Source organism: Myotis myotis, unplaced genomic scaffold (assembly GCF_014108235.1).
Source record: "Myotis myotis isolate mMyoMyo1 unplaced genomic scaffold, mMyoMyo1.p scaffold_m19_p_15, whole genome shotgun sequence".
Classification (NCBI taxonomy): domain Eukaryota; kingdom Metazoa; phylum Chordata; class Mammalia; order Chiroptera; family Vespertilionidae; genus Myotis; species Myotis myotis.
Window position 1 is genome coordinate 13,235,204 of NW_023416319.1, and position 20,922 is coordinate 13,256,125.

The window sequence follows — 20,922 nt, forward strand, 5'->3', positions numbered from 1 at the left end:
CACCCTTAATAAACACCCCAAATGCTAAACTCAAGTCAGCTTCCTGAGTACCCCAACCTGTGATATGTCTTTACCAACAAAAAGGGGCATAATGGTAATTGTATCAAAGAGTTGTCATGGAAGGTTGCATTACAAAATATTAAGTTGCTTAGCACAGTGCTAGTCACATGGGAAGGACCCAATAAGTGGGAGGTCTTACAACTTTGAAAAAATTATAAATCAAGGTGGAGTTCAGAAACAAACAAACAAAAAAGTCACCTAATTTGGAAATCTTGAAAAATATATAGAAGCAAGCAGACTTTAAAAGAAAACTCATGAAGGAGAGTGGGGTTTCAGCAGCCAATGTAGAGAAAAGACATTCTCAGGAAGCTGGAACATGCAGAAACATTTTCAGGAAAAGGCTGTAATTCTGAGAAATTGTATATGATTCCATTTGGCTGGAGCATAAGATGACTGTGTGAGTTGTGGTTAATTTCATTTGGAAAGGATGAGGAGGACCATATTGGAGACGACTTTGAATGTATAGTCAATCCAGTTGGTAGTGGGAATTACTGCAACGATTTAGACAGACAAACAGTCTGAGTTGGACTGAAGGAAACTAAATCTGAAAGTAGTAGCCAAGCCCCTGGAAATGGGGAGATTATTGTAAAACTTGAGGGGAGAGAGTATGTAAATGCTGAATTGGGATATTAGCAGCGGGTATTTAAACAGGAGGGAACCAATAGGATCATTGCTGTGGAGGTTGACTTATCAAGATCTCTCAGACTGAATAGATAATACATGGGAAGGGGAGTGTAATGTCAGAGTAAATGGAAGGCTTCAAGCCAGGGTGTCTGGGAAAGGACCACCCTGAGTCATCCACATGTAGAATTGATATTTTACGGCTGAAAATGAGAAGGTCCTTTTTTGACATGTTTGCTGGAAGTCCTAGTAAAACAATGGTGTTCTGACTGACCGAGGAAGAGTATGGCTGGGGTTGGAGCTATTGATTCTAGGACCATCTGGAAAGTAGACTCAGGGGAAACTCTGGGATATAAGCTCAAAACAGAGCAGATGAACTAAGAGGAAGTCCTTGAGTGGTAACGGTAACTTTAACAGGATACAGCATGGCAAAGGGAAGGGCTCAGTGTGCTTCATGAAACTGGCTGGTCCTCAGGTTATTGTGATGTGGAGAAGTCAGCAGGTGCCTGAGGGGTGTGATATGGGAGAGTTATATTAGGTTGAGTCATTCAACCAAATGTGACTGGTCCATTTGAAGGAGTAACTCTAGTGCTACCAGGAAGGAGGAAGTTTGGTTAAAAAGGGTTAAGGCGTGAGGGGCAGATGATAACGTTTACTAAGTGAGGGTCTTCTCCTCACAAGGTCCACTCACCAGAGATGTCCTGTAGGAAGAGGAGCTAACATTTGAGTCCCCAGACATGGCGACAGATGCTTTAGGTGAAACTTACTTAATTCTCAAAACCACCCTTTCATAAGTACTGCCAGTCTCCCCACTTTTTACTTGAGAGAATGGAGGTACAGAGGAGATAAAGTATTTAAGGTTTCACAGGGATGGAGCTGAGATCAAACCTCACACAATCTGACTCTGAGCCAGCACTTGCAGCCCAGTGCTGGTTCTCACATCCTTTCCTACAAGGTGCACCCAGGACCCTGCTTGCACACCTCACCCACACCCCCTTGCGTCTTCTTACCACCGCACCCCCACTCCCTGCTGGATGCTTGGCCCCTTCTCATCATCTTTCCTTCAGGACTTACATGCTCCTCCGTGTTTCCCCCTCAGGCCACTGGGGTTCCGAGCCCCCACATCCTGGTGGCAGTGCTCCCTGGTTTACCCACGGCTGCTGAGCTCTTTGTCCTGCCATATCAGGATCCAACAAGGGAGAACAAAAGGTCAGCAGAGGATCTGGAGCAGGTGAGTCCCCCAGGTGACATTTCAGCTTTCCCCAGAGGCCTGCATCACACTCCTGCTCGTGTCTAACCACCGCACAGCAGCTCTCAGGGATCTGGGCTTGAGAGCGAGAGCACCAACTGTTGGTGGAGCCTTAGACTTTCTGGTCTTCCATTTCTTTTTCATAACCTGTTGATCTAGCTACAGCTTCACAAAAAAAAACAATGCACAAGTGTTTGTTGTACACTCTGGCTCAGTTACTCAGAGTATATCCACACTGGAATGCTCTACAGAGTTTACAGTGAATTAGATAAGTCTATGCATATTGACATGACAAACTGTCCAAGATGTTAAGAAAAAGGCAAGTGGCTGAACAAAATGCAGAATTTGAACCTATTTATATCTTATTTTACTTATTCTCATCACCAGAGTATCATGAGAATTAATTGGCTTCATATGCATGATATCTATATATATAAAAACCCAGCAACCAGAATGGCCAAACAATCAGAATGACCGGAACGACTGGTGGCTATGAAGGGCACTGTGGCAGCCAACCAGCCTGATCTGGGCCCCAATCAGGGACCCCCCCCCCTCTTGCCCCCATCCCCCCAGCAGGCCCTTTCCTCAATCAGCCTCCATCACCCAGATTGGGGGTGGGGCCGGCTGGCCAACAACCCACAGCCCCCCCCCCCCCCCCACCAGCCTGGCCCAATGGGCCCCCATCAGGGCAGGCCAGCTGGACTCCACCCGTGCACAAATTCATGCACCAGATCTCTAGTTGTTTATAAAAGCTACAAATTTTGTACAGATCATGAATCCTCTTTATCACACTATGTTAAGATGTTGACCTAATGTGTGCTGATAACAAATGAGTAATATCAGCTCCAGGAAACCTCCACCTCTGGAATATTAATGTAACTGTGTGTGTGTTTATATCTGTGTGTATCTCTGTGTGTTTCTCTCCTACCTGTCCCCTTTAATTCCTTCCACCCCTCCTTTTAACTTCAAGTCTCTCCAATCTCTGTAGTGGATATTATTATTATGTTGCTGTTATTTTTCTTGTTCTTTTTCTCTGCCCACTGAGTTAAAATGATCAGTCTTCATTACCCTGTTAGAAACTATATGACTTCAGTTTCTTAATTCTTTCTGGCCAATAGATTAAAGATAGGATTTCTCTGGGGCACTAAGTAAATATTAGCTTTTTCCCCTCTAGTACTTGGAGCTTTTCCATTTATTTAGAATGAACCCCTAATCAAGTCCTATGATCAGTAGTCTTCCAAGATGCGTTGAGAATCCCCTACAACAGCCTGACTAACAACACAACCCCAAATTACAGCATGGCCTACCTCCTACACACTCTTCTTTCCCCTGCCACCTTGTCACCTGGCAGAAGGCTCACCTTTGTCATTTTCTCCAGGTGCAAATAATAAACACAGCTGTCATGGAAAGCAAGTCCTGCTGACCCCAACTTCCCAGTGAACTGCAATGGAAGTGGGGGCAGCAGGTAACCCATCAGATTTGCATCTGACCTTGCCCAGAACCACCACTCAGCATCCCATCACATTCTACAAATTATTACCTGCACCTGCAATTTAGTCGGAGGGGAAAAAAATGAATTATTTCTTATTCAGCATTACTAATGAAAACCTACCGGGAAAGGAGATCTGAGGCCTTTAGGTCCTCCTCTTACTGATTATCCATGAAGTCCAGATCATAGTCTTTGCAAGTATGGGATAGTCCAGGTTTAGAACCAGCAAATTCTCTAGCCACAACATCACCTGTGCATCTATATTTCTCATTCTTTCCACTTTTCTCTGAAAGTATAATTCATTCTAGATGTTTTCCTTGGGGGGAACATGTAGAAAGAAGAGGGGTAAGTTCTGTGAAACTTCTTCTGCTTGTGTAAGGATGTATCCTGTTTTGACTGTCTATTTTCTCTGGAATTCTTGTTTCTCTGTCTTGTCTGAGTGCCTCCTACAAAGGCATTGTCAGAAATCTGAGGGATGGTCCCCAGGTAGCCTGAGACCAGGTATTAATAGACCATTAATCAGAGACCTGATGATGGCTGTCGTCTTTGAAGGCTGTGTGACTTAACATTTGGCACATGTATAGGGAGTCCAACTACTTTATTAGAAAGAGCACAGGTTTGGAGAAATGTAAACCAGGTTTCTAGTTTAAGCTGTGATAGTCATTGTGTCTGTTTTATAGATGAAGAAAATAGGACCAGAAAAGTTCAATAATTCAGCCAAAGAAACATCCATCTCAGAGGATGTTTGAGATATCATTAAAGAAATGATATGGCAAGGTACTTGTCCTATCGTGGATGTCCAGTATTGCTAAATGGATGGTGGTTAGTTTTATGGCCATTTAGGAGGAGAAAATATAGAAAATGTAAAAATAACTTAAGACTACTTGATACAGTCAGGGCATGTATTAGAAGAAAGAGGATGGTGGAAGTAAGGGGAAAAAGATTAATAAATGAAATTACACAAGTGAACAAGGTCAGTAGGAAACAGAAAGAGCATGTATGAATGACTATACTGGAGTGAGGAAGACACATCTAAGTCATCATGCAGATTTGTAGCATTAAAGGAAAACAAAGCACCAAGCCAGAGATTGTAACTCTGTTTAAGGAATTTGCCAGTGTTTCAGCCTCATTAAGAGCTCAAACTAAACTAAACATAGCAACCAAGCAAATGCCAACGTAAGCACATGAGATCAGTTTCTTAGTTGGGGAGAATGGTGGTACCCTGGTGAAAAAGGGCAGTAATGGGATCAACATATAAAACGGCCAGGTGTCAAGCACCTGAGAAACATGGGCTGCCCATCAGAAACCTGTAGTTTTCCTCCAAAGAGGGGTCCTTTGACCCTTCTCTCTGACTCAGTGGCTTTAAAATGAAAGAATTCAGGCCCCAAGGTGGAGGTGTGACTTGCCTGAGGTGAAACAACTTTTATAGTTCTGTTTCTGCAACTGACTGTCCAGTCTAGTGCTCTCCTGCCCTGACATCCCATGCTACAGACATGGATTTGGATACCACTGTACTTCTGTGGGCCCAGAGATACCAAGGCTGATGCACTATACTAGGAAATGAATGAGATATGTTTTGCATTTGTGTGTGTTTCTGAATACAATTAACAGCTATCCAATTCAAACGCATTGAAGGGAAAAAGTGAAGTTAAGAGCTTATTTAGTTGAGAAATCTAAGGCTATATAGTTCAGGCATGGGTGAATTCTGGGTCACTCAGAAGTATCAAATTACTCCTCTTTCTTCCCCTCTCCATCTTTTTTCTATCCCTGTTCTTTGCTGCCATGTCGGAAGACTGCCTAATAATGAAGCTAACACTTAGGAAAGCAACAGTGGCCACAGGCACTCCCAGCTGCTGTTGAGTCAGCTGTTAATCCCATCCAATGCCTCCCTGATTGTATCTCGAGAGCCCAGGTTGACAGTTTCCACTGGCCTGACTTGGGTGCAGTGGGCATCTCTTAACTTGCCCAATGGTCAGAGGGATAGATTGTGTCAACTCTGATGGGTTATACCAGGGGTCCTCAAACTATGGCCTGTGGGCCACATGCAAATACAAATATTGTATGTGTTCCCGTTTTGTTTTTTTACTTCAAAATAAGATATGTGCAGTGTGCATAGAAATTTGTTCATAGTTTGTTTTTTTTAAACTATAGTCCGGCCCTCCAACGGTCTGAGGGACAGTGAACTGGCCCCCTGTTTAAAAAGTTTGAGGACCCCTGGGTTATACCCTCCCTGGATCAGGGATGTAGGTGGAAGGGGCTCCTAAATCAAGGACTAAAATAATAAAGGGCATGGTTCTTTAAAGAAAGGCATAATAAGAGAGAAGGAACACTGGGCAGGCCAAAGCAACTGACTCCCTTTGTAGTAAATTATACAGAAATTTTAAATGAATTCAAAGCCAAACCAAACCAAAGGATCCCCTGCCCCCTATTTGAAGGCTGTACTCTGAATCCCAGGTGGAACTTTGGAAGGACTCACCTTATCCCTCCTCTTAATGCCCTGGCCCCTTTCTTGTAAAGATACTGCATAGGACCCCCCCACCCCCCCAGCAGGGGAAGAAGTGGGACCCTGGCCAGATGAACCCTGGAGACTGTAAGGACAACGCCCCAGCAAAGGGCTCCTGCCTTTCCTCCTTTAGCTTCCTCTATCAGCATTCCCCGGGGAGAGGGATGATGGCTTAGACTGAGCTATCTTTTCTGTGAAATAAATTGAAAATCCCCTCACAGTGAGAAGTACTTGACCTTGTTATCAAGTAACGTGGGCCGGGTTAATCAAGTGACCTCTGTCTGGGAGGGTTCCACCCGCCTTGATTTCAGATTTCCAGTGAGTGAGGAGAAGCTGGCTTGCCCTTTGCTGGCCTCATCAGGGACAGCACATTCTGCTACCCCGAGGCCAGCTGCGCAGATATAGAGCAGTCCTTCCCCTCCATGGCTGTGCCTCCTTCTCTCTGAATCATCAGAGGTAAGCAGATTTGTATCTGGCTTCCCCGGAGGGAGGAAAGAGCATCCTGCTCTATGAAGGTTGTTTGGGGTGCTTGGCTGGAGATATAGGGAGCCTACCCTACCGGTTCTTTTGCAGAATCTGTAAAGGGCATGAAAACACTTAAAAGGAAGAAAACGACTATGGGAAAAATGTCAACCACCAACAATGTATTTGGGCCTCAGTTGTTTGTGTTCTCATATACACTTCACCACAGATGCAGAGTCTAAGACTCAGGGAAAGGAAAGGTGTTTCTGAAAATGGGACAGTCTATTGGCAGCACTTTAAGGAAGTAAACATTTACTCTGAAATATAATTCATAAACAGACTATTTTTTATATGCCCACAGAGCCTACTTTGTCTGGATTTATTAATGTGAGGAGTTGAGCCATAGAAATACTCTGGAGTTCACAAAAAAAAGATCATTAAAGTAAGAAACCATAACTAAAAGTAGAATAGGTAAGATTTGGCCCAAAAGTAACATGGCAAAAGGAGACCGAGCTTAGAGCTAGTTCTGAAGAACACGAGAGGAGGAAGTGTGTATGGCCGATCTATTTCTTCCTTATATCACCCAGGAAACTTCTTAGTCACTTTCATCACACTGATTATCTTGGGCGAAGAAAGAATGGAAATAGATGAGCTAGTGTTAACTAGAATTAGTATTTGGCCCCATTGCTTTCCCCACTAATTGTATGAGTTGGGGAAGATCTTCCTCTGTTGAATCTGAAAGAAAGATTCTTCAATTGCTAGTTGAAGGGACCTTAATAATGTAGCAGAATCAAGATTGATTGAGTAGGTCAGCTCCAAGGCCATTCTAGGAAAGTCTCTCCTTAAATATGGCACCAGGATGCTACTTATATTTAATAGGGTTTCCATTCCTTCTATCAACTTCAGAGATAAGCACTAGTATTTTAGCCCAATGTAGCTTTGCCATTGATAAGTCTGCCAAAGCCCCTTTTGAATCTATAATTTCACATTTACCACTTATTTGCATGACATGTTTTATAAATTTATCAACTGCTTTGCTGTCTTTCTACTCTTTTTTCATGTTTCGGTGTTTGACACTACCATTCTAATAATCTGAGTCTGTGCTTGCCCCCAATTTGTTTTATTAAAAACGGTTTAGATGTTGAATGTGTTATTTGTGCAGTAACCATCACCATTATTACCTACATATTTCCAGCTCACTGACTTCTGGATACATGGTAGGGTTGTTCCCATAATTTCCTTTGGTCGGGCAGACCCGTGTGACTAATTCTGGCCAATGACTTGGGAGCAGAAGTGAGATGCGTCACTTCCAAGTTGAAGTATCCAAATGCCATCTGCAAACTCCTTTGCCCTCCTAGGGTGCTATGAATGCAGCACTAAGGGCGCTGCTTCACCAGCCTGTATCCCTGGGTCAGTGGTCAGCAAACTCATTAGTCAACAGAGCCAAATATCATAGTACAACGATTGAAATTTCTTTTGAGAGCCAAATTTTTTAAACTTAAACTGTATAGGTAGGTACATTGTTATTAACTTAATTAGGGTACTCCCAAGGCTTAGGAAGAGCCACACTCAAGGGGCCAAAGAGCCGCATGTGGCTCGAGAGCCGCAGTTTGCCAACCACGGCCCTGGGTGATCACAATGAGCACAGTACCACTGCTGACCTGCAGCTTGAGCAAGAAAGGTACCTTCAGTGCTTCAGGGCCCTGGAGATTTTAACCTAGTGACTTTAGCCTCACCTTGCTTGCTGTCATTGCTACCCTTAAATTTCATACTTGGTGAAGAAGATATGGAGAAGATTGGTGTTTTCCCTTCAGCAGGTCCCTCCCCCTGCATCCTCTTGAAGGTAGCTTTCCAAGTATTTTCTGGAATCCCCACTGTCTTCTGAAGTGGTACTTTGGGTGAAGTGTGAGTTATATGTGAAGCACAGGCATATTCCACCACTTGGCAGATGCCAAGGATAATAAGTTGTTTCTTTGGTCATGATTATTTAGCTGAAGGAAACCAGAAAATGGACTCTGTGGGTCAGCAGCAGAGGGGGTTGAGGGGGGTGACAGAACAAAGGATAAATGAGATTTGCTAAGACAGTACACTCTCACTGGACAGAAAAGAAAAGTAAATTTAACTTGCTTCAGCGGGTCCAATCTCCCAGCAAGCACACATTATTTCACTTGATTCTTTATCATGCAAGGTTTTGTCCTTCTCACCACACTTTTCTATAGATTCCAGTTTATTTTACTCCTTTCATAGCCGAAGACTCTCCCAAACATTGCATGTTATATTAACTGGTAAACAGACTGTGGCCATTCTGAGGATAAAGTTAGGAGTTGCTGATTCCCATAGCTCATGCTGGTCAGCTGACATGGGACTGGAGTTACAAGCTGTGTGCTTCACTGGTGAATAAGAGATGGCAGAGTAATGAATGAAATGTGTCTGTAAAACCTCCTAAGCCTGCCCAGCTCCTCCTCTTTCCAAATATCTTTTGCTCTCTTTCTTCCTCACCTGGTTAAAGGAAAATGTTTCTGCCGAAAATGCCCAGGGACTAAGAGTCAAACAATATTGCAGTCTAGACTCAACTCTTCAAATATTAAAAACTGAGGTATATCCTGTAAGGTCCGTGTTCCTTCCCAAGCAGATACCAGCACTAACACCTGAAAGATTCGGAGTTAGAGAAACAAAACAAAACAATAAAAATATGCAATTGTACCAATATAAATTGTGCAATGCATAGATAATATACTTAAAACACATACCATTGACCCGATGAAAACAATAGAGGACAAACACTTCTGTAAGTGGCATGGAAAACATTTAAAATATTGTCAACAGTTTGACATTCATTTATGTGAGTAGAGAAGTACACGGTTGTAATTGAAATGATTCTTGTATGCAAGGTGAATTTTATTTAGTTTTATCTCCGTGTATAATTTCTTCCCTGCAAACGATGTGTTCTTCATTGCATGTCCTTTGACACAAGTTAAATACATGAAACATACCTTTTGCTGTTGGATGATTTTTTCATAGCCTGCTTAATTTGGTCAATGACACAGATAAAGCCAATGAAGCAATGTTATAAATGAAAACAAATAAAATTCTGGGAAGTTCATCATATTCATAAGGGACTATCTAGAAGTATGACAGTCTGATGAACTTTATTTTCTTGTTTAGTTATTTATATTACTCACTTGAGGAAAAAAACATTCTCAGGGATAAGAAATCTATATCACTCCACCTGGTTGAAAAAGAAAAGCCTTTCTCTGGCAAATACATATTCCCTTTTGTCCACATGACGGACTCCACAACACAGAGCAGTTCCTTAATTACCTCTGATAAGTCTTTCCTATTTGAATTAAAACATTTTACTATAAATATGAGTGTGTACATGTACATATCTACATAACATGATAAACATATTTTATACATACATGATTACTACTATCTACATATTTCATATATATATTTACACATTTCTGTATGTGTACATGTGTTCATTTCATAATCAAAACATTTATGATTGACCTCCACTGAAAATTCAGGGTCAAATCCCTATAAAGACCTTACAAATTGAATGAGAAGAACAAGGTTAAATGGGAACTGGGTGTCACAACAATGTAGAGAACCCGGAGGAAAAGCATTCTTCAGTCTGTGTTAGAAACCCGCTCTTCCTGTAAACCCAGAGCATAATGAAAGATACCCGGTGCCCAGGGAAAAGAACAGCCTAATATAGAGAACAAAGCTGTTTTCGATATAATTGTATGATGATCTTGTTTTTATGCATGGTTTGCCAAATGGAAACATTAGAGAGGCTGAGCTTGCACGGATCCCAGGTGCTCAGCCACAGGTAACTGACAGTCCTCCAGCAAAGAAGTTCATCCGCAGGGCAGTCCTCTCTGTGACCAAGCAGAGGTTTCCAAAAGGGACTTCAAAACAGAACCACCTGACCCTGCTTAACTGCTGAAAGAATCAAATGCATCATTTTTGTGACTCAGTGGATTAAATTAAATTCTATAAATATAAAAGGAAACACATGTAATAATTTAGCAGAATCATGGTCAGGGAGCATCTAATTAGACTTAAAAGTAACATAAATAAATACTAAATTGATGATTAGGATATTAAAAATAAGGCAAGGTGACCAAATCATAATAGGAGTGAGCCCAGGCTAGTGTGGCTCAGTTGGTTGGAATGTCCTCCCATGCACCAAAGGGTTGTGGGTACCATTCCTGGTCAGGGCACATATCCAGGTTTCAGGTTCAATCACCAGTCAGGGTGCATGCAGGAGGCAAATGATCCATGTTTCTCTCTTTCTCTCTCACATCCATCTCTCTCTCTCTCTCTCTCTCTCTCTCTCTCTCTCTCTCTCTCTCTCTCTCCTTGCTAGCTCTTCCTCTCCCCCTCTCAGGAATGAAAGCACATCCTTGGGTTCGGATTTAAATAAAAATTATATATATAAAAGCCTAATCTACTACCAACCAATTGGCTAGTTGCTATGACACGCACTGACCACCAGGGGGCAGACTCTCAACGCACAGGCATGGAAACATGGAACAGACTGATGAATCTCAGGGGGGAGAGAGAAGTGGGGAGGGCTGGAAGAGATTAACCAAAGATCTTACATGCATACTGGGGTTCCTTGGCCTGGCCTGCTGGGATAGGGCCGAAATCAGCTCTCCAACATCCCCGTAGGGGTCCCGGATTGTGAGAGGGCACAGGCCAGGCCTAGGGACCCCACTGGTGCACGAACCCATGCACGGGGCCTCTAGTAATAATAATAATAGGAGTGTGTTGATAACTTTTCATAATTTGCTCAAAAATATAAGCAAAACAAAGCAAATTGAGCTGGGTTTTCTACTTTAAACTGAACAGTTTTACTTTGACTTTAAAACCTTACCTTATACTCTTACTGTCTAAATCAGCCATGGGCAAACTACAGCCCGTGGGCCGCATCCGGCCCGTTTGAAATGAATAAAACTAAAAAAAAAAGACCGTACCCTTTTATGTAATGACTAGAGGCCCGGTGCACAAAAATTTGTGCACTTGGGGGGAGGGGGGTCCCTCAGTCCGGCCTGTGCCCTCTCGCAGTCTGGGACCCCTCGGGAGATAACAACCTGCTGGCTTAGGCCTGCTCCCAGGTGGCAGAGGGCAGGCCCAATCCCTAGGTGCAGCCCCTGGTCGGGCTCAGAGCAGGGCCGATTGGGGAGTTGGGGCGCCGCCCCGTCATGCACAGAGCAGGGCGGATCGGGAGGTTGTGATGCCACCCTCAGTCACCCTCAGGGTAGGGCCAATTGGGAGGTTGGGGCACCGTCCCCTGTCACACTCAAGGCAGGGTCGATGGGGAGGTTGTGGCGCCACCCCCCGTCACACACAGAGCAGGGCCGATCAGGGGGTTGGGGCGCCGCCACTCTCACACTCAGGGCAGGGCCGATGGGGAGGTTATGGCTCTACCCCGTCACACACAGAACAGGGCCCGTGGGGGGGGGGGTTGGGGAGCTCCCCCCTATCAGGCACAGAGCAGGGCTGCTCAGGGGGTTGGGGCCCCGCCCCCTGTCACACACAGAGCCGCAGGGCGATCAGGGGGTTTGGGTGCTGCCCCCTGTCACGCTGATCCCGGTGCCAGGAGGCATATTACCCTTTTACTATATAGGGTAGAGGCCTGGTGCATGGGTGGGGCCGGCTGGTTTGCCCTGAAGGGTGTCCTGGATCAGGGTGGGGGTCCCCACTGGGGTGCCTGGCCAGTCTGGGTGAGGGGCTGAGGGCTGTTTTCAGGCTGGGAGTGACTGAAGTTCCCAACCGCTCCTTTTTTTCTTTTCTTTTTTTTTTTTTATTCTGGGCCAGCTTTACCTTGAGGCTTGGCTCCAGCTCTTAGGCCTCCGCGCAGCTGAAAGTAGGTTTCTGGCCTTTGCTTACAATGTTGCGAATCTGCTGGCTGAAGTCCGGCGGTATTTGTTACAATGTTTCTTAAACTGTCCGCTCAGAGGCCTGCAGCCGCAGGCGGGGAACGTTGGTTTCCTCCAACGATCCTCAGTCACTGAGGCAAGCAAGCCTCATGTTAGTTTCAAGCTGCCTGGCTACTGGCCGCCATCTTGGCTGACAGTTAATTTGCATATCTCGCTGATTAACCAATGAAAAGGGTAGCGGTCGTACGCCAATTACCATGTTTCTCTTTTATTAGTGTAGATGTTTACTTTGAATTTATATTAGTTCCCACAAACACTCCATGCTTTTGTTCCAGTCCTCCGGTCCAGTTTAAGAACCCATTGTGGCCCTCGAGTCAAAAAGTTTGCCCACTCTTGCTCTAAATAAAGCTCTTTGCCCCATGTTGGGGGTTAGATATTTTGAGGCCCCGGATTCCTTGCATCTGTCTAGTACACATGTCAGCCCAAGTAGCCAGTCAGCTGATGTCCTACACCTGAAACAAGGGTCAGCCAATTCATTACTTAAGTTGTGGTTGCACTTTGTTTCAACTATATAATGTATTATTTTACAAGAACTACATTTGCCATTCAATAAATATTCATAAAGTAGCTATTCTGTTAAAACCACAAGGCATGGGTTGGGGAAGGGGTGGGCAGCATAGGGAGGAATAAGATGGAATCTAACAGTTAATAAAATACTTGTATATGAATCTCACCACACTGTATAACTTGTACATGTCTGCTTCTTTTAAGCTCTGTGTATGACAGATTTTGAAAACTGGGCATGACTTTTCTAAGCTATCACAGGATAGTTTTTAATTTTAAAAAGTATTTGATGTACTAATTATTTGACCTATTTTGTAGCATTTAGCATGTAAAGTCAGGTCATGCTTAAAAATAATTATTTCTACCCGACTGGTGTGGCTCAGTGGTTGAGTGCTGACCTATGAACCAGGAGGTCACATTCTCTTCCCCATCAAGGCAAATGCCCAGGTTGTGGGCTAGATCTCCAGTGTGGGCATGCAGGAGGCAGCTGATCAATGATCCTCTCTCATCATTGATGTTTCTCTCTCTCTCTCTCTCTCTCTCTCTCTCTCTCTCTCTCTCTCTCTCTCTCTCTCTCTCTCCCTTCCTCTCTGAAATCAATAAAAATATATTTTAAAAAATAATTATTACTACTTCTTCATATTCTGGAATAAAGCATCCTATTAAAACTTATTTATGTAATTCACAAGCATACTATTGGGAATGCCTTGGTAAATGCAATACATATTTCTCAGCACATGTGTTTATAGTCAGTGTGACAGTTTTGGTGGCACCCACTATGACGCTGCTTCTTTCAGATATCGGAGCTACTGATCCACAAGCTCAACCAGAACTCGGTGCACTTTGAGCTGAAACCCGGGATCCAAGTCCTCGTCCACGCAGCACACTTAACAGCAGGTCAGTTTGCATGTCCCCTGTCTTTCCTAGTGGCTCTAGTAAAGGGGATTCTCAATCCTTTTATCATAGCAAAACTATATGGTGTCGCTCCTTATCAGAAAGGCAACAGAATAAAGTGCATTTTCTTAGTCCTGGCGAAAACCAATAATGATTCACCTAAATACATACTCCTCAAATAACAGCAAGTTTCATCTGAACAGAAACCTTAAAAATAAAGTTAATTCTACAAATAACATTTTTTCCCGGTCTTTCTGCAAAACCTTATTTTCAAATTATTCATGTTACAAATATTTTTTTAAAGTTTTGAGATACAGTAGTCAGTGGAAATACCTGGGGCTTAGCAATTGTACAGGGCTGTAGCCAGGAATTGAATCACAAGTTGGTCATGATCTTACAAATTAACTAATGTTAATTTGAGAGTTTCTGTCTCTTCACCTATAGAAGGTAGGAGACATAAACCCTCTTCCTAAGGCTAAATAGAAGTCTCAATGATAATGCAGGTAATCCCATGTAAATAGAAATAGCTATCATTGGTTGTATCAATACTAAATTAAATTAATATTTATTGAGTACTTATTTTTGCAAATTACTTTGCTGGTACAGTAGGAAATGATCTTTGTCCCCAAAATACATATGATCTGGTTGTGATGGGGCAAAGTTTGCTGTAGCAGTGGTGGTGGTGCTCTCGAGTGGGGGGAATGGGCAGTGGTGGGGTATCTCAGTGAGTAACGTGCCTACATGCTCAGGTAGGGAGGCAAAAGGGCATTCTTAGGCACTTAGAGTTTTCAATCTTGCAGCCAGACCAATGGTTTTCATCTTGGCCCCATCACTGACTCACTATGTAGAACTTGAGAAGAGACTTCATTTCTCTGGGCCTTAGAGATGCCAGTAGCACCTATGTCAGTGGGATTGTGTGAGGATTGTGTTAATTTAAGTAATGCACTTAGAGTAATGTCTGGCAGATAGTAAACTATTGTGTGTGTTTTTCTTTTTACTCCTTATATTATTAACAGAGATGTATAGGAAATGTAAATCAGAAATAAATTATACCCAGTCAAATGATACAGGAAAGGATCTTGGAGAAGGTGGATGGATGGTTAGGATTAAATGCCAGAGATATTCTAAGCACCAAAGCACCAAGGAAGGAACATGGAATAAGTAGGGACAAAGAGCAAGAGTTTCCAAATTTAGTCTCTGGTTTCCTGGAGACTATGGAGGTGTGCCTAGGTCTATAGGAAGGCCAAGAAGGTTGGCCTCTTTTCTCTTAATATTGTATCTTTTCCTTTTATTATGATTTCATAATTTTTTGTTAAAAAATAATCCCTCTGCCTTAAAGGAATGAATATTTAAAAGTCACTATGCCTGCCCATCTGGTGTGGCTCAATGGTTGAGCGTTGAACTATGAACCAGGAGGTCACAGCTTGATTCCCAGTCAGGGATGGATTGATTTCTAGTCAGGGCACAGGCCCAGGTTATGTGCAGGAGGCAGTCAATCCATGACTCTCTCTCTCATCATTGATGTTTCTTTCTCTCTCTCTCTCTCCCTCTCCCTCTCCCTCTGCCTTCCTCTCTGAAATCAATAAAAACAAATTTTAAGTCAATCTTCCTAAGCATGGGATATGGAGGTAGAGTGTGGAACTCCGCCAGGCTTGGCAGTGTGTACTTCCTTTGCTGGGCTTTGGAAAGGCTTTGAGCAGAGGTATGGCTGATTCTGAGAGTCACTTGAGGAAGATGACTCATAAGAGGAAGGAGGACTGAGTCAAGTTGATTTGTTATTCTACAGCTTGCTATCCTAATGCATCCATTGAACAGACATTTATTGAGTGCCTGCCTGCTCTGAGCCAAGCAGTGTTCTCTGAATGGCATAGTCTCTGCCTTCATGAAGCTTCCATCACAAGGGAAAGCTGGGCAGGAAGCAAATTAACAAATGTCATGTTATGAATTATATTGCTGATGAAAATGCCCTGAAGAAATAAAGTGTAAGAAATCAGAAGTATTAAGTAGCCCCTACTAGAGCAACCCCTTAGCTAAAGGTCTGCCTACTTATCTCAGGGCATTTGATGATCTAAATTGGCCGTTTCCTACCAAGAAAGTTGACCTTTGGCCTTTGGTGAATAGTGGTGACTGACACATGACTGTTACACATAGCTAGTTAAAGCGAATGAACAATGTCCAGAAACATCATGCTAATAGCCATGCCACTGACAACTTTTGTCAAATCAGTAGAAAGTAACTACTTGAAATAGTTTTAAATGGGTTTGCTGCACTGACCTGTGTGTCTCAGTGGTTAGAGCGTTAGCCTGCAGACCAAAGATCATGGTTTTGATTCCTGGTGAGGAGCACATACCTGGGTTGAGGGTTCGGTCCTTAGCCCCAGTAGGGGCACATGTGGGTAACCAATCTATGTGTCTCTCTCACATCAATGTTTTTCTCTCTTTCTCTTCCTTTCCCTCCCTCCTTTCTATTGTCTCTAAAAATCAATGGAAAAAATATCCTTGGGTTAGGATTAACCAAAAAACAAAAGGTTATTTGTTTATTTAATTTAAATGATGGTCCAATCTGTTTAGGGGGAAGACTGAACCTCACCTACTTCATCACCTGGGAGGCAAAATTTGCTTTACAGCATGCTCACCTTCTAAATAAGCACTGTCTTCAGGCAGTATATTTTGCTTTCAGCTGGGTGCCTTGATTTCTTAGGAAACACTCCCCTGTTATTTACCAGGGGCCTCTGTTAGAAAGGGGAGCATCACAGATCAGAGTAGAGACCTAACCTACTTTCCCAGTCTATCATTCTAGAGGCCACTAACATTTCATTCGTTTCTTCTCCCAAACCTCTCATCTATCAGTTATGTTATGTGCCTGGTTTTTATTGACCTCATTGTCATATCACATTCCAAAGATGGTCAGATGGTCAGATCATGTTGCTGAATTTGAAATCTTATCTCAAATGTTTCTTAAGGATACTTTCCTATAATGACATCTGGTATAGAGCTGGGATCAAGCTGAAAAATAAGAATAAAAAAGTAGGCATTTAATTGAAACTGGTTTGCCAGTGGCTGGCCAGAGAAAGGGATACAGCAAAGTCATCCATGAATCCATTTGGGAGAAAAAGCCCATTCCCCATAGCAATGACAGGTTTATTATGATTGGTTTAAGCTCCAGGTGGCAAGGAATAATGCAAAATTTGGAAGATCTGGAAAATTTCCCTAATTAATGTTCATAGTTTATTCCGTATGGGGAATTTGGAGAGCAGGACTCAGATCTCTGGGAAGAAGGACCGGCCAAAGGGAGGGATATTTCTGGGAGCTCAGGTAAGCACACTGAGATTTGAATGAGAGCGCCCTGCAGTTCACATATGTATGATGTGAGGTTGCCAAAGAATAAGATAATAACAATACAGTTCAAGGCAGAAGCCCAATCTTAAATGGGGCCAATTTGGATAGAGTGAGAAAACTATTTGATTTCCAACCATTGTGGCTGTTCGAGGGTCTTCCCTGTTAGATTTGATAGTAGGACCTTTTGGCGTTGTAATTCCCAACCCAATCAACTGGCTTATTGAGCTCCCTGTTATAACTGGCTCAAGGGCTGGAGTAGATGTAGACTTGTATTGGAATAACTAGCTCTAGTTAGAAGAGTAAAGGAAAAGAATGGGAAGGGCTGACTCAGTAACTTGGTCTTGGAAACTTCTGTTATGTTGAGTTTAGCCATGCTTGTCATAATAGTGTTAGAACTGGTGGTATCCACAGGTACCAACTCACTCAGCCAGACTTCTATATACTAAAGACAATGTTTTGTGTTAAGATTAGTATTTCAGTAATTGTGATAGAGAAGTAAAATATATGTGGGCCAAGTTGTCTGTTGGAGATTATTACTAAGTTAGCTGCAACTGTATGATTTTTTAAAAACTATTTGAACAGGATGGTAGAGTATATCTACTGAGACAGTGGAGGAAGTTCCTTTTGCACATAGAAGCTTGCAAAAGTTCCTTTTGCACATAGAAGTCAGTGCATTGAGACACTTGCCACAATTTCTTTTATTAAGTTAAAATGAACACATTCCTATTTATGGGTATGAAGAAACCTGGGGAAAAGAAAAAACAAGGAGGAAGAGTATTTGATGCAGATCTTTCACCTCAGCTATCTTTCCCTTCTTCTTTTCCTCCTGCAGCAGGCGGAAGAAAATACAATTTTTTTTTTTCCAAAAAAGGAAAAAGGGCCACTGTTTGCAACATTTCATGTCTCATAAGCAGGATTGCTAATACCTTCCCAGGGACCATTATAGCACACTGCTGCATTCCATTAATTGCTCAGCAGATGTTCAGCAGCCTTCTTTTAAAAATGTTTGAGCCAGAATATGTTGCTGGTGAAAGAGGCAATGCATAATTTGGTTTGTCTCCAAGGAAAAAGAACTGTCTCCTTTCAGGAATTTACTATCCTTATTTTGTGTCTCAAATTCAGCTCCCTGTTAAGTTTTATGGGAACACAAGGTAAGCATTTCCAGATACCTGGGTGTCATTAGAGATTGGATTGAGTTCGTTTCCCACTCCCGCTCTCATGGTCTATCGGGGAATTCATTAACTTTGATACCTAAGCTGAGCTAAACTTTGTTTTAGCAGTCCTTGTTTATTCTCAGCCTTTCCCCTGCTTCTCCATTTCTGTGCAATTACTCTTGAGACCATACCACTTCTGACAGATATGTTTCTGAAATTCTCTTTGCAGAAAGGAGAGATGTGAAAATGTGTGAGAACGGGGAGGGAATGAGAAGGTGTTGTCGGGAAGTTTGAGGGAGGGCCATGGCCAGGGTGGCTCTCTTTGGCTTTTATATCCTGATGGTAGCTGGCATGGATGTTTAGCAGAAAAAGGCTAGGATGTTACAAAACAACCCAGGGAGTTGGAAAAGGGAGTAGACATCTATCAAGCTGGATGTTGGATTGGACACACTGGTGTTTGACTGAAGTGTACCTTTCCTCATTCTATTCCAAACTGGACTATTTCTCCCCCTTCTACATCTGTCTATACCTCCTAAGTCTATTTTTATTTTAAGGCTCAACTCAGTGCCAACATGTGCATGAATCTTTTCTAGAGACCTTTCCCTGGATTTCATCTATCCCTTGTCTGAGCTCACAGACAAGGGATAAATGAAAATCTTTATTAAAATTTTTAAAATCTTTATTGTTGCCATCATCATCATCACTCTTATTTAATTTCTTAAGGACACAGTTTAGCATAACTTAATATTGTCTCCACCGTGGTACCCAACAGAGAACTTGCAGCATATCAGGTGCTCAATAAGTACTGCTTTATAAATAATTAGATGTATCATCAGTTTCTAAGTTGAAGAGATATATTCAAAATCTTGTTCCCCCACTTACCTGCAGATTCAGTTTGTTTAATTTTGAACCTGTTCTATGAGATGGTGCGTCTTACCAAGTAATTGATAAATGAATAGCCTAGCATTCATTTATCTCATAAGCATCCAGAGAAAACCCATCTCTGTGTTTTTCTTGTGTCAGAATATGTAATTCATTACATATTATAATCATTGATATGCACATTGTGGGAAGGGGAAGGTTGAAGGACAATGAGAGTTCTGTATTCTAGAAGAAGAGGTTCCGGAGACAACAGGAGGAGGGCAGGCTTGAGGAGCTGTTCCTGAAAGAGACTAAAGCAGGTGTAATTTAAGGGCCATTATTTTCCTGCTCTGGCCCCTGGGGGGAATGTTTCCAATATCAGAGAGCACCCTCACTTCATGAAAGAGCTCAAGTCACACACCTTAGGGCGCACTATAATCACTTTATCAGACAAGCTGGTCATTTGTGACATCTCCCTTGAGTTCTTTCTCCTCCATGCTTTTACCCTGCCTTCTATTTTTTCACTTATTTATGTGATTTTGTACTTATTTATATTCTTTTTTTAAGAGCTATGATGTCATCTTAGAGAGAGGGTTTTGTTTGTTTGTTTGTTTGTTTCCAGCAAGACTCACAGGAAGGCTCTGAAACTGCTGCAGAACATTTCACCTCTGTAGGTCCTTATGGAAAAAGAAACGTGGCCCGTTACAAAAATATCCCTAAAATGCCAATAATCTTCTCATGGCCTCTAATAACTTGGACTTTACTCGAGGATAAGTTCCAGTTTAGATTTATTCTCTTGTTTATCACATGATTCTGTGCCTCACTTTGTCATTGTTCCTTTAAAACGATGGTTCATCCAGGGATATGAAATGAATTAGAACCCTCACTCACTCCACACTGGCTAGACATGAGGCACAAATACTAATCGCATGAAGCTTTACTCATTCTAAATCAAGAGGATGAAAAATATTCCATATAGAAGGTTCAGTACAAACCAGTGATGGCGAACCTATGACACGCGAACTCATTTTTTGGTTGATTTTCCTTGTTAAATGGCATTTAAATATATAAAATAAACATCAAAAATGTAAGTCTTTGTTTTATTATGGTTGCAAATATCAAAAAATTTTTATATGTGACACGGCACCAGAGTTAAGTTAGGGTTTTTCAAAATGCTGACTCGCCAAGCTCAAAAGGTTCGCCATCACTGGTCTAGACGAACCTTCATGTTGAATAGGAGCTCACCAAAGGAAGGAAAACGAAGCACACCCAGTTGGAACGCTGTGTTGAGCAGAAGCACAGCAAGGTGATATCATATGGTTTATGTGTTGAGTGAGGCATAGTTGGACATGGTCTGGAGCACCTAGATACGTGCTCTCAAATATTCCCATTGGGTATATTTCCTGAAGGTAAAATTATGAGTCGGGGAAAGAGAAAGGGATGAAATTCAGGGAAGACAAATATGCCTTATATATTATTAACTTTGTTTATCATCCATGCATGCTAGTGAGAAACCTTTTGTTAATGAAGCTTTGAGATAATAAAATATGATAAACATGGAAAAGGGAAGAAGGGGCAGATGAAGGGATTTAAAAAATAGGTTTGGGCAACAATCCATAATCCTTTCTCTTTTTAAATAAATTATTTACATATTTACAAGAAGTTTTCAACCCAAGTGGCAACAGGTGGTAATTTATTTGATGGGGGCGGGGGGGTGGTTTAGGGGAAGGGGAGAAGAAACTTAAAACCTTGTTGATTCTTCCCTGGTAGAATAGATGAGATTCTTCATGAGAATAGACGTTAAAGAATGGGCTAGCATATTATTTGAGAACA

At 42.3% G+C, this 20,922-nt stretch overlaps 1 protein-coding gene across 4 annotated transcripts in view; it reads left to right on the plus strand.

The window, feature by feature from the left end:
- SORCS1 (sortilin related VPS10 domain containing receptor 1) overlaps positions 1–20,922 on the plus strand; it is a 474,955-nt gene that overhangs the window by 440,206 nt on the left and 13,827 nt on the right. For all 4 annotated transcript variants that reach the window (XM_036336058.1, XM_036336055.1, XM_036336056.1 and 1 more), the window contains exons 23-24: positions 1,781–1,912; positions 13,640–13,739. In XM_036336058.1, the coding sequence (XP_036191951.1) occupies positions 1,781–1,912; positions 13,640–13,739 (232 nt within the window). The remainder of the gene's footprint in view (positions 1–1,780; positions 1,913–13,639; positions 13,740–20,922) is intronic.